The sequence below is a fragment of the Plectropomus leopardus genome, chromosome 6, assembly GCF_026936395.1.
Source record: "Plectropomus leopardus strain MGB_pleo_1.0 chromosome 6, ASM2693639v1, whole genome shotgun sequence".
NCBI classification, from domain to species: domain Eukaryota; kingdom Metazoa; phylum Chordata; class Actinopteri; order Perciformes; family Serranidae; genus Plectropomus; species Plectropomus leopardus.
In genome coordinates this window covers 5,605,287-5,619,503 of record NC_142181.1, presented here as the reverse complement: position 1 = coordinate 5,619,503, position 14,217 = coordinate 5,605,287, and the positions used below count along the sequence as shown (strand labels likewise).

General features: G+C 39.7%; 1 protein-coding gene across 1 annotated transcript; it reads left to right on the top strand.

Moving 5' to 3' along the window:
• The first annotated feature begins 113 nt into the window (after positions 1 to 113).
• Positions 114 to 13,950, top strand: psmd2 (proteasome 26S subunit ubiquitin receptor, non-ATPase 2). The gene is made up of 21 exons (XM_042486826.2): positions 114 to 318; positions 1,552 to 1,608; positions 1,691 to 1,855; positions 2,702 to 2,823; positions 3,488 to 3,712; positions 3,845 to 4,003; positions 4,548 to 4,692; positions 5,623 to 5,683; positions 6,379 to 6,525; positions 6,817 to 6,923; positions 7,557 to 7,684; positions 8,037 to 8,124; positions 8,214 to 8,376; positions 9,000 to 9,101; positions 10,075 to 10,226; positions 10,355 to 10,438; positions 10,955 to 11,123; positions 11,706 to 11,800; positions 11,905 to 12,031; positions 12,171 to 12,289; positions 13,151 to 13,950. The coding sequence occupies exons 1-21, from the start codon at positions 196 to 198 to the stop codon at positions 13,331 to 13,333; spliced, it is 2,721 nt and encodes a 906-aa protein (XP_042342760.1). The 5' UTR covers positions 114 to 195; the 3' UTR covers positions 13,334 to 13,950.
• The last annotated feature ends 267 nt before the right edge of the window (positions 13,951 to 14,217 follow it).

Sequence of the window (14,217 nt, the reverse complement as noted above, 5' to 3'; positions counted from 1 at the left end):
TTCTAACCGTGAAGGAGTCCCTGGAAGTTCCCATTTTTGTAGGACTTGAAATACCCACAGACAGCCACATCTACCACCACCAGCAGGGGCGCTACAGTGAAATCACAACGCTTTCTCCTCACTGAAGAAGAGGAAGAAGAAGACGCGGCTCTCCTCAGTTCCGTTCGCTAGCTGCAGTTTCAGAAAGCCGCAACTATGGAGGAGGCAAAAAACAAAGAGAATAAGCAGCCCGAAAAGACTGATGAGAAGGACAAGGACAAGGAAAAGGGACAGCAGTCCTCTGGGAAGGATAAGGACAAGAAAGAGGAGCAAGAATTGGTTAGTTGGGGCATTTTGCTCATTCAGATTTGGGCTAACTAACGTTACAGGAGCCAGAGGTGATATTTTGCCTTAGTCACTGCCGCTTTGACAACATGGTTGAGCAGGCCGAAGTCAGCGCTTCTTAAGATTACTGACTGACAGACTTTCAGTAACAAGTACATTATTTTTCACATAAAGCACCCTCCATTTGCTTTGTCATAATTTCGCGGTCATTAAAATTTTACAGATAAACTCGTCCACTTGGCTAGCTTTAGCCTAGCCTTACTCAGCCGGTAAGCTAACGTTAGCTTGCTAGTTGTTATCGCCGCTGTTCGTGCTGTCATGAGTGTTAGCTTTGCTAGCGTATTCAACCAGGCAGTTTTAACATTGGGCAACGTAGTGCATGATACAGCAGCTACTGTAAAGTCAGGTAAACTCTCAAATAATGTTAAAACATTTATTCTGCTTTAACTGTACTCTTACAACGGACTGTTTTGACAGCTTAGCCTGTAGTTTTTTGTCAATGAGCTAGCGCTCACTGTCACTGATCAGATAATTTTGTTTCAGTTAGTTAACTTAATGGATGGGCATGTAAAATTGGTTAACATGTCATCATCAGATGCACTAAAATACACCTTAATAGGTTTTAAGATAGCATATTAAACTAGTCTGTTGAAATTCAAGCGCTTTTGGGAGATAATATTTAATCAGCAAAACAAAGGTAACAGTAGCTCAGATTAATTGGTCAGCAACATAAAAAATAGAAACGGACTTCTACATGTTTACATGCCAAAGTACTTGGCGGACTAGATAAATGCATCACTGTAGAAGATTGGCATCATTTAAGTGTTGGCTAGTGGTAAATCTTCAACCTAACTGGGTATGGCAAATAGCCAATAATGCTTTACATGTACTTACAAGGCCACCAAGTTCATTTTCACCTCGATTTTTACCAGCTGGTTCTCAGTTTTACAGAACATATTAAAAACAACAGCACAAAATACTACACCACTTGGCACAGCAGTAGTCGAATAGTTGGCATTGTGATTTATTGATGCATATTTTCAGTAGGCAGCATAAGCAGTTAAACATTGTCACTGCCATTACTAAATTGTCAGTGAAAAACTGTGGTTATTTCTCAGTTTTATAGACTTGCAGCAATGGAAAATAAGTCCTTGTTCTTCTTTTACATTTATTGATCTTTATGATTACTATTAGATAATTTCAGTCTCTTCTTTCACTACTCCCCAGTCAGAGGAAGACAAGCAGTTACAAGAGGATCTGGAGATGATGGTGGAGAGATTGAGTGTAAGTTTTATTCACTTGTTTTTTTACAACAACTCTTGTGTCCTTACAAAAAAAACTCACATATTCTACTACACATTGACAGGAGAAGAACACAGTGCTGTACCGTCCCGCACTGGAGGAGCTGCGCAGACAAATCCGCTCCTCAACCACCTCCATGACTTCAGTACCCAAGCCCCTCAAATTCCTGCGCCCACACTATGGCAAGCTCAAAGAGATCTATGACGGCATGGCTACTGGAGAGAACAAGGTAATGCTCTTTTTAATAGGATCCCCTCATGACAAAAAGGTCTCATTTCCTTGCGCAAAGGAATTAGAGCTGTAGCAATTGGACACTCAACAGAAAATTATTTGACAACTTCTTTGATAGTAGAATAACTGTTTTAGTAATTCTTCCAAAATTAGACAATTATATGCTTTTTTTGTTACACATGATAATTAACTGAATAGCGCATGAATTTTGCAGTGTTGTTAGAATAAAACATACCATTTGAATATGTCACCTTAGGCTGTTAGAAATTATACGGAGTATATTTAATTATTTTCGGACATTTTACTCACAAAACAATTATTTGAGATATTAAAAGGCAAATTTATTAACAATGAAAAATGCTTGCCCTAAAAGGCATGCACAGAGAAAAAAGTATGGCAATTCTTGCTCCAAATATTTTAAACAAATTTAGAAGGAGTAAAATGGAGTAAAAGCTAAAACTGGCTGCAGTTTTTTCCTGGAATTCCATATCTGCGCATTATTTTCTTGAATTATCAATTTGTATTCTAAAACTATTACAGTTAAAATTAAGCAATACGTGATGCCTTCCTATGCATTTCTTTTGCCCAAAAGTCCAAACCAAAAAGACATTCATTATCAGTATATCATAATATAAGACTGGGGAAAACTCTCACATTTGAGAAGTTGGAACCAACCAGTCTCTGGCATTCTTGGTTAAAAGTTTACCTAAACGAAAACTTTATCAAAATAGGTTCCCATTAATGTCCTGACAAATGACTAGTCGATTCATTGACCAATCACCTCAGCTCTTGCCTTGACTAAAGAACCTCAAGTTCGAACTCAAGATGGTGTTTGTACTTGCAGCGTTTCTGTGCGGATGTGGTGTCAGTGCTGGCTATGACCATGAGCGGTGAGAGGGAGTGTCTGAAGTATCGTCTGCTGGGCTCCCAGGAAGAGCTGGCCTCCTGGGGACACGAATATGTCAGGTAAGCGACGACTCGGCATCATCAGCCAATTCTTGAAATGCTCTTGTGGTTTTATATATAAACTGAGGAAATGCAGAGTTTGTTTGATGATAGTTATCCGTTGTGTGATTTGGTTTGTTGTCAGATCAGTAGAAGAATCTAACTATACAAGAAACATGGGTGCTGTTGATTGTTATCAAAATATTCAACCCAGTTTAAGAGCCATAACCAAAGTTGATGACCATTAGCCTTGAAATATGGACAGAAAAAACAGTATTATGTTCCGGTTTTTCATAAGTAAAATGAAAGAAACATAGCAGAAATTACACTGAGCAATGAGAACTGCAGGACAGAGGCTGGGGATGGGCTTGGGCTCTCTATAGAGTCCGTATTATGTCATGGCAAATTGCATTGTTTGGAAACGGAGACTGGTTCTATTTTCTTGCCACAGCACATATTTTGAATGAAGTATGTGATAAAGGTCATTCTGTGAATAAGGAGATTATGAAGTGAATGTGGCTGATGTTGGAAAGAAAGCTTTCATTCAAAAATAAGACAGATGATGAAAGTTTCCTTTTATTTAAAACAGAACATTTTAATGTCTTTAGGCACCTTCTTCTGTGTCTGCTGTTTGCTTAATACCCTGGTAACAAATTCAGTTCCTCTCTGTCCGCCTGTCCTCCAGGCACCTGGCCGGTGAGGTTGCTAAAGAGTGGCAGGAGGTGGAGGAGAATGACAAAACACAGCAGGAGACACTGCTGAAATTAGTGAAGGAGATTGTGCCCTACAACATGGCCCACAATGCCGAGCATGAGGCGTGCGACCTGCTGATGGAGATCGAACGCCTGGACATGCTGGAGGACTACATCGATGAAAATGCCTATGGCAAAGTCTGCCTTTACCTTACCAGGTATGTTAATGTTTTACACTCTGCTTAGAGGAAATAAACCATATTTTGAGCACACTGTAGATATTTTAAATTGCGACTTGCTGACTTTCACAATATGCCCATCTCATCGTCTTTCTCTCTTCATCACTCTAGCTGTGTGAGTTATGTTCCTGAGCCAGAGAACTCAGCGTTGTTGAGATGCGCCCTGAACATTTTTAGGAAGTTCAACCGTTACCCAGAGGCCCTGCGCCTGGCTCTGATGCTCAACGACGTGGAGCTTGTAGAAAACATCTTCACATCCTGCAAAGACATGTAAGCATCATAAATATATTAGTTTTGAAGCTCACAAGGTGGTCTTGGTAATAAAAAATTATCAAAATATCAGAATCAGAAATACGTTATTGATCCTGGGGTTGGGGGGTTGTGGTTCATTATAGTCGGTCTGATGCCAGCATAGAGAAGCATAGCAAGTGGAAATAAGTACCAGCACAAGTATGAAAAAATATAAATAGAAAAAATATAAATGCAAATACATTAGTAGTAACAATTATCACTAGTATGTCATATTTAGAAATAAAGTATGTATAACATAATACACTGAGTTTGTATGTAGTATGTATAAGTAGATGTGTAAAGTAAATGTAAAGAAATACAGAAATAGACAATTAGCAGTAATTAGTGACTATTTAAATCATGATATGGATTATGTGCTGAGCGTGTAAAATATAAAACTGTGCCTTATGTCAGGATGGAAGTTCATAATATAAAAATATGTGTGCTGGGCTACAGTGAACAACATGGCCTACTGAGCCGTAGTGGGTGGTGTATCAAAAACAAACTCTCTTTTGCCTTGCAGAGTTATCCAGAAGCAGATGGCCTTCATGCTGGGTCGCCATGGCATGTTCCTGGAGCTCAATGAGGACGTAGAGGACTACGAGGACTTGACAGAGATCATGTCCAACGTGCAGCTTAACAGCAACTTCCTGGCCCTGGCCAGAGAGGTAAGAGTGAGGATAAGAAAAATAAAATAAATGTATTAATACAGAGGAAAATAGGACGCTGTAGACAAAACCCTTTAATTAATTATTTAGTTAGTTTGTGCTAAAGTGGTCAATAGGGATGTACTGATGCAACTTTTGTTGCCTGGATACTGATTCTGTTACCTCACAAAGGGCACTAGCTGATCCCGAGTACTGACCGGATACTAGTGCTTTTTCCCCCAAATTTAAAATCTGTATTCCTCACTGTGGGGAACTCTTGAATCTTTTTTTATAACTGTTGTCAAAATAAAGTTTTCATTTCAATATTAACACTGATTAATCATGTTCTGTGGTGTGCCTTGACCCGATGCCTCACTGATGGCCACAGTGACTTTGTAACATTAGTTTTCCTACCATCGGAGTACTTCAACCCTAAAATATCACCTCAAAGCATTTAGCAGGGACTCTGGGCAGGTCGTACAGCCTCTGATGCTAGCACTAGCAGCCAAACTTCTCTGCCACCGTTTCAAAATAAAAGTCATATGACATTGTCTCTGTTGACAGAATCCCATCAGTTGTTGACACAAGGCATTTTATTTCGAAATACTTGCAGGACCGTGTTGTTGACAGTGCAGGAGCTGCACGGCTTCATAAATGAGTGGAATTTTGGCTTAAAAAAGTGAGATGAATTTTCACTTTTTAGGTAAAAATGTATGTATGCAATTAATGAAGATTAATTAATCACAGAGCAAACTATACTTAATGTGGAAAAGTTATCATCAGTGATACCAGATTATATCAATGAGATTGGTTTCTGCGCCAGTTTGGTGTAATACTGAATAATTGCCCATAGAAGGAGATGGAGGAATATAACTTCAGCTCAACATTACTGTTATGATGACCTGACACATTTCACCTTTATTAATGACGCACTCATCTTGTCCTCCCCAGTTGGATATTATGGAACCCAAAGTCCCAGATGACATCTACAAAACACACCTGGAAAACAACAGTGAGTCCATATCTGCAGGTTGTGTGTGTATTGGATGGTGACAAAGACATAGCTCAGTCTAAATCAGGGCTCCTGCAGATCCTTAAAAAATCTTAAAAGGTATTGAATGAATTTATCTAAAAATAAGGCCTTATTGGTATTAAATTGATTTAAATTATTCTTTCAAAGGGAAGTAGGATTTTTTAAAATGTTTTTTTTCTGACGTTGCACTGTAAAATCTCAAAATAATTAATAATAATTTTTATTAAAAAACAATATATTATTATTATAATTATTTGTTAAATAATTTAATAAATTCATTTTCTTAATATAATAATATGTTCATTGTCTTCCATGTGTTCCACTTCCAAAACATTTTTTTCACCTCCAACATTTGATAGATAAGTTTTTCACTGCACCAGAAATTTATGTTTTATGTTACAATAAACAATTGTCCATATAAAAATGTCTTTCCTCAGTTTTGGTTATTCGAAAATTGGTCTCACTTATTTCTGATTGGAATTTAAAAAGTTTTAAAAGCTGCAGGAACCCTGTAAATCAATCTAGATCAGGACATTTTTAATGTTAAATACAGATTGCTGCTGTGTTTAGTGATTTACTGGCCACTGCAAAAAGTGAACTGAAAATAATTTTTGTTTATTGATTATTCATTCGTTGTTGTTTGGCTTTGGCATAATTTATGTTTTATGTGACAGGGTTTGGAGGCAGTGGCTCCCAGGTGGACTCCGCTCGTATGAACTTGGCCTCTTCCTTTGTGAATGGCTTTGTCAACGCAGCCTTCGGACAGGACAAGCTGCTCACAGACGACGGCAACAAATGGTTGTACAAGAACAAGGACCACGGTAAAAGAAAACACACAAATACAGGAGTAGATACGCAAAAAACACTAACAATGGAAATAAGTAACACGTGCAAACTCAATGAAAAATGACCAGTGCAAGTCAATGTGCAGTATGCATGTAGTTGTATTGCCCAACAGGCCCTTTAGCCATATTACACACTGGCTTTTACCTAGCTGATATATTGACCTCCATATGTTCGTGATGATTTCTATTATTTGTAATTGTAATTGTTGCATTTCAATGTGTGTGATTTGGTTGTTCAGCGACTAAAGATGATCTTAATGTCCTCAGGTATGTTGAGCGCTGCAGCCTCCCTGGGTATGATCCTGCTGTGGGATGTGGATGGTGGTCTGACTCAGATTGACAAATATCTCTATTCCTCTGAGGACTACATCAAGGTAAACACTGGAAACCTGTCGGTAATACAGTTCATATTACTTTCAGATAGGATATATTGAATATATATTCAAGGTATCACGGCTTGTTCCGCGTGCAATAAAATGAAAATCGCGAACATCAAGTATAAATTGTCACATTGTTTTTATAATCCACCGGTGTTTTAATTCTCTCACTCTCTTCTATGGCTCACACAAAAAAGCAGGGCGTTTGCAGAGCTCCTCAGCGTGACTATTTAGTAACATTTTGCGACCATGAAGTACGACTTTGATTTGCAAATACTATTAATATCTGAACTGGAGAGCTGTTAGTTTGTTTCCAGCTTACAGTGAATTATCATCACATTTAACAGCCCTGTGGTTACAGTCTAACTCTTTATTCATCTCGACAACTTTAACTCTTTGCATTGCATTTTGTTATTGTTTTATAAAACACATTAGCTTAAGCAGTTGTAGTAACTAAATAGCAAGCCTGTCAGGATTCCCTCCTTACTGAGTTTTAAAGTTGACTTTCTGAACATCCATTACCTACTATTATTAAAACGTCATTACCCAGGAGGAAAAACTGTGAAAAGCAAGCATTTACAGTGTCTTGTCTGTTTTTCTTATACCTGCGTTACATCTTTCTCTGTGCAGTCTGGTGCCCTCCTCGCCTGTGGCATTGTCAACTCAGGCGTGAGGAACGAATGTGACCCGGCCCTCGCCCTGCTGTCTGACTATGTCCTCCACAACAGCAATGTCATGAGGATAGGAGCCATCTTTGGGTGAGGACGATATTTATATGTAGAAATTAAAGAAAAATAAAGTCTTAAGACTAGATTATGCTCCAGTGAATATTTAAAATAATTACTTCCAAAGTAACGTTTTGAGCCACATGCTCTTTCTCAGGCTTGTAGAAATTAAGCATTAGCGCATTTTGTGCAAGGATTTTTAATCCAGTTGTTTTGGATAAAGTGCTGTATATGGCTTGCTGAGTTCTCTCTGCTTATCTGTACTTATCTCTTTGTGTTTAGTCTTGTGCTGCTGTTAAAATATGAATATCTCCCCTGGGATCAGTGTTATCTTATGATGACACATCATGGCTGTGAGTCTTGACTCTTGTCTTCTTGGTTTCAGACTGGGCCTGGCCTACGCTGGCTCCAACAGAGAAGACGTCCTTTCTCTGCTTCTTCCTGTCATGGGAGACTCCAAATCCAGCATGGAGGTATGGATGTGTGATTTGTGTTAAGGGCTCTTCTCACTCCACAAGTTTACCAGTTGAACAACATTAAAGTGTGTGTTTTTTATCTCCAGGTTGTTGGGGTGACGGCGCTGGCATGTGGTATGATCGCAGTTGGGTCTTGTAACGGTGATGTAACTTCCACCATCGTCCAGACCATCATGGAGAAGAGTGAACAGGAGCTGAAAGACACATACGCCCGCTGGTTGCCTTTAGGCCTGGGACTCAACCACCTGGGTAAGCATGGGCAGCTACAGGCCTCAAAATTACTGTCTACTAATAAAACAAGACAAGTTTAAAACTAGGGATCGACAGATATTGATTTTTCAGGTGTGATACTGATTATTAGTAGTTAATGACACTGAAAACCAATATTTGGAACCAATTCGCATTTACAATAAAAATGAAAATCTTTCTGTCAATATATAGAATTTGAAATACAACAAACTCCAATACAAAACTTTGTTTAAATCAAAACTAAGATCATTTACAACAAGTTCCCAGAAACTTTTTAATAAAGTCAAGTAAAAGAAAGAATAAATAAAAATAGCTCCCTGAGGTTTTAAAGTAAAAGTTTCTCCTATGCTGACACTTTCTTTGCACTTTTTAAATTAAGTAATTTTATCTGCGATCATTAAAGTAAAACGCCGACAATAATCTGTCGACCCCTATTTAAAACAGTCTTTAACAGAGAGTCGAAGTGGCAAAATCAAAGAAAACAAAACTAAGTAATACATGATGTGTAAAATCTAAACCTCCGCATCTTTTGAAAAGGACAATTCTATTATCGCTGTCTTTTCCTTTCACTTTGTAATGTTGCTGCTGTAACAACTCTCCATGTGTCATTTTAATGTCCATAGGTAAAGGAGAGGCGATTGAGACGACCCTCGCAGCTCTCCAGGTTGTACCTGAACCTTTCCGCAGCTTTGCCAACACACTAGTGGATATCTGTGCATATGCAGGTCAGTTCAGTTTCAAGTTATTTTCTCGTTTGCACACATGCAGAAACCCATTTCTCAGTCTCTACATTTATGCATAAATCAAAGTGCACATTACCCAACTCTCACAGTGATCAGATGGCTGTACTGTTCACATTACACAACTTATTGTCTTGTAGCAGGAAGTCTTGAAGTCTTGTACTCGTTGTACTTTTCACATTGAGTCATTGACCGACGACATGGGGTCACATAAGATCTACAAGAAGAGTATGTCATGTGATGTACAGGTCAAATCACAACTCTGGGTTTGGGAGGCGGGGGGGTACTTACCAGGAAATATCAAAGTAAACAATAAAAGACGAAGTAGTGTCCTGAGTCTAGTTTCTAGTTCTAGTCTCTTCTCCTCTCTCTAGCCCCCTTTACACTGCCTGATCAAGGCAGGAATTTCACGCTGTTATTCTGCTTTGCTGTCCTTTATAAAAAAAATTTGCCGAATTTGTTCTCACCTTTAAGCCACAAGTGGAGGTAGTAACAGCGCAGAATCAATGTCTGTGTAAAATGCACAGCCAGCAGGACAGGAGCAAGTATGGGGCAGCTATGACCTCTTGAAGACTTGTGTGCAACCTAGTGCTGGGAGATTTAAATAGCACCAAGCAGAAGTTAGAAGCTAAGTCAAAGAAGAACAGCAACCAAGAATGATGGCAAATTTGGGATAAAGTGAGGTCTAGATGCTCATTAACCTCCACGCAGAGGATGAGATCAACCGCCATTTGAAGGGGGCGCGATTCTTATTACCATTTAATGCCATCAGTATCTGCCCCTGATCTGGGTCTTTAGTTTGGGAGCTTAAAAAACTGTTGACGAGCAAAAGATCTGAGTTAAAGTCATGTAATGTAAACTGGTCATGAGCCAACCATATGCAGATCTACTCACTGTGCAATGTTTACTGATTTTACCATAATTAATAATTTTATATACTAATTTTCCTTTTCCTCAGGTTCTGGAAATGTGCTGAAGGTGCAGCAGCTTCTCCACATCTGCAGCGAGCACTATGAAGCCAAGGAGAAGGAAAAAGAGGAGGACAAGGACAAGAAGGATAAGAAGGACAAAGACAAGAAGGAGACTGCTGCTGACATGGGCTCCCACCAGGTAAGGATGAACCTATTACCATGATTATCCTCAAACATTAATTACTTGTAAATATCTCTCTGTTTTCAGTTATATTATTACTGGGGGGGAAATAAGAACAAATGTTTTTATTTCTGTTTTCCTCTCAGGGCGTAGCTGTTCTTGGTATTGCCCTCATTGCCATGGGAGAGGAGATCGGTTCTGAAATGGCACTGCGAACATTTGGACATCTGGTCAGTAGCACTATTCGCTGTCAGTTTTTTATTCTTTTTTTTCCTTTTATCTTACTGAATACGTTATTGTTGCCATGTCTCGCCACCTCTCATGTCTTATTCTTTTGATCTTTCTGTCCCCCGAGTCTGTTCAAAAGATACCTTTTTGTGTGGCTGTCTTGACTGAACCGTACTTTTATATTTTCAGACCATCCATCCTTTTTTTCTTTCTCCGTTCTTTTGATCCACATTACATCATCTGCACTTTTGATCCTGGTCCATGTATTTTCTCTTTTTTTCTGTATTCTTTCTGTCATGTGTTACTCTGTTCTTACTCATCCAGATGTTCTTAATTTATCAGATTAACATCATCACATAAAGGGTGATGTGTCAATGATGTATACTGGGGTGTGACAGCATAAGTAGGCAGTTAAAACAATTAGAGCCAAATGTTTGTTCCTCTCTTGGGCTTTGCATTGTAGCGCTGCATTTACACGTTCTGAAACTCTTTTTTTTCTTCTGTATTCGCATCACCAGCTGCGTTATGGTGAGCCCACCCTGAGGCGAGCCGTGCCTTTAGCCCTGGCACTCATTTCTGTGTCCAACCCTCGTCTGAACATCTTGGACACCCTCAGCAAGTTTTCCCACGACGCTGACCCCGAGGTGTCACACAATTCCATCTTTGCCATGGGCATGGTGGGCAGCGGTAAGTCGAATTATGGCCACTACGTACAATAATGTTTAGAGTTTTAACAGTTGCGACATTAAGGATAAATAGCCAAAGTAATAGTCTCGGTAGCAGTAGTAATATCCAAACTTGCATAGGTTAGCTTTATTTTTTTGCAACAAATCTAATAAATATGAGTTTATTTTATGAGTTATCCATTTTAGTTTCTGAGAGATAACCACTTGCTCATTACACTGTATTTAGCCTTTTGGCAGATGGGATTTCTGCTTTCTCCTAAAATAATAATTTAAAAAAATAATATATATATATATATAAAAAACAGAAGTCCATGTGCTCAAAGTCTAAATAAAGTATGATCAGAAAAACTCCAGCCAGCTGCCAGATGGTTTGACCAATTTAGATTTTTTTTCCCTGATTTGTACATAGGCAAGCCCAGAGAACAGTTTCTTTTTTTAAAAGAAATATTGAATATTGAATATTGAATCGTTGAAGGTGTGTTGTCATTTTAAGCAATGCACAGTGCAGCCTCCTCTCAGAGGGCTTCTGGTGTTAACTGCATCAACATATTTAACAGTCTTTTCATTTTTTCCACTTCCTCAGGCACAAATAACGCCCGTCTGGCCGCCATGCTGAGGCAGCTGGCACAGTATCACGCCAAAGACCCTAACAATCTCTTCATGGTCCGACTGGCTCAGGTGGGTGGCAACACAAAAGGCACTCTGTACCAGGCAAAAGTGAACTTTCAGGAAGTGTTGTTTGTACGAGTCACTATTGACTGTTGCTATTTGTGCCTCCGCAGGGTCTGACTCACCTGGGCAAAGGCACACTGACACTCTGTCCCTACCATAGCGACAGGCAGCTGATGAGTCAGGTCGCAGTCGCTGGACTGCTCACCGTGCTCGTTTCCTTCCTCGACGTCAAGAACAGTTAGTTTATTCTCCTCTGTCTCAACTCTCTGCTTCCACACACTTGACATCGACTATTTCTGTCTTGTAAATTGAAGGTTGCATATCAGTGATTCCCCTGTGGTAATATTCCCCCTGCTGTTTATTGTGTGCATTACAGTAATCCTGGGAAAGTCTCACTACATTCTCTACGGCCTGGTAGCAGCCATGCAGCCACGTATGCTGGTCACCTTCGATGAGGAGCTACGACCACTGCCTGTGTCCGTCAGAGTTGGACAGGTGAGGTCTAGGAAAATTTTCATTAGTAGAAGTAATCTGAATAACAGCATTTCTACAATTACTGTAATCCTGTCAAACTTCATTGACTCTCAGTTCGTCATTTTGGGGAAATGTGCTTATTTGCTTTCTTGCTGAGAAAGAGATAAGAAGATCGATCTCTAGTCAAAGAATCATCAGTCTTTTCATCAAATTCCCCCCAGGATACTCTTAAGTGAGGATGCTGAAGTGTAGACCAACATTCAACACTTTCAGGTTACAGATTCAGCCAAAATAAATGTGTATTTTGTAGAGCTGTTGGCGTTGACACGTTAATTGGATGTGATTAAGGTCAGAACATAACAACCTTTTTTGTAAATTGCATGCTGCTATTTTGTCCCTTCAACGCCCCGTAGTCAAGCTGCAGCAGTGATGGGAAATAACATCTCCACTGCTCTTTTGAATGGCTTATTTCACTTTTAAAAAACTCCCAGTAGACTCAGTCGTCAAGTCAAAAGTAATATGCACCTTGTGTCAAACGGAATTAAAATATCACCGAAGTACTTTGAATTTGAGCTCTTAATCTACGAGCTGAGCACAGATGCAGCTAGTCAGACTTAAGTATGCAGACAACTGCATAGCCAAAGATGGAAAAGCACTGTCTTGGTGTGTACGAATCACCACAGACTTCTGGATAAGGGGTCAACCAATGTTGTTTTTTTGACCCCTAGATTAAACACAGTTTTAAAAAAATTATCATTTGACAGCCCTACTATTAAAATATGACAGGAGAGTTACAGAATTTTGTCAGAAAACCAAAATCCAAGTATTCTGGTCTGAAGGAGAGATGTCTTTTTAACGCGGGTTTGTATGATTTGTCTACAGGCTGTGGATGTCGTGGGTCAGGCAGGCAAGCCGAAGGCCATCACAGGTTTCCAGACCCACACCACGCCGGTGCTGCTGGCTCACGGAGAGAGGGCTGAGCTGGCCACAGAGGAGTATCTCCCTGTCACCCCCATCCTGGAGGGCTTTGTTATCCTCCGCAAAAACCCCAACTATGAAACCTAGACTGTCCACCCCAAAAAAAAAATCATTCTCAATGGCCTCTCCCTCTGTTTCTAAGGGTAGCCCTCCATGGCTCTTGGCAGTTGTTATATTTAGTTGTTTACTGCATGGCTGAAAAGAGCAAGGCAGGCCTACCCTTCTTCCTCGCTGTGTCTTCTCACTGTTGTCTGTGGCCCAGCTCCAGCACGAATAAAAAATGGATGACTGGGGTCTGGTTAATTGGACTGGGATGACACAGGGAGGGTTATACTGGGACCTCATCCACTCTACATAGATGGTTTCCTCATTGCCCTAATTTTGATCCATCTCTCCCGCGTGTACTGAACCAGCTGTTTGGCTGACCCGAGGCCAATTCAAAAGTGGGAACTGTTCACCAGCGTCCTGTATACGTCATCGGTGAATGAAAACAGCTGCTCAGTCTACATCAGTTGCGCTTCAGATGTTTTTCGTTTCCCACACACCTTACTTTCTCAGTCATCTTTTGTAATTAGAGCATATAAAAGTATGTATTCGTCATCACATTTTGCTTCTGTTTTTATTTTATTTTTTTTGGTTTTTGTTACAGTACTGTAAAAGGTTGAATCAAAAATAAAACTCAGACCCAAGTGGTTGAAATGTGACGGCTGTGTTTAAAGTGTGCCATGTCTTGCTTCTTATGTTTTAATCAAACACACAAGTGCTATCACTGAAATTAAGCAGGCTGCAGGTTCTCCACAAGGAGGAGCTGTTTATCAGTGCCACCGAGGGGAGAGAAAAGCCCCAGGTACTCCACACCTACACAAATTCTGTACATGGACATATGAACAGAATTTCAGATTTATTAAAATGTCACTTATAAGGAACAAAAGTAATAGCTGTAACATATTTGTTTATTCTGTGGTTCTGAG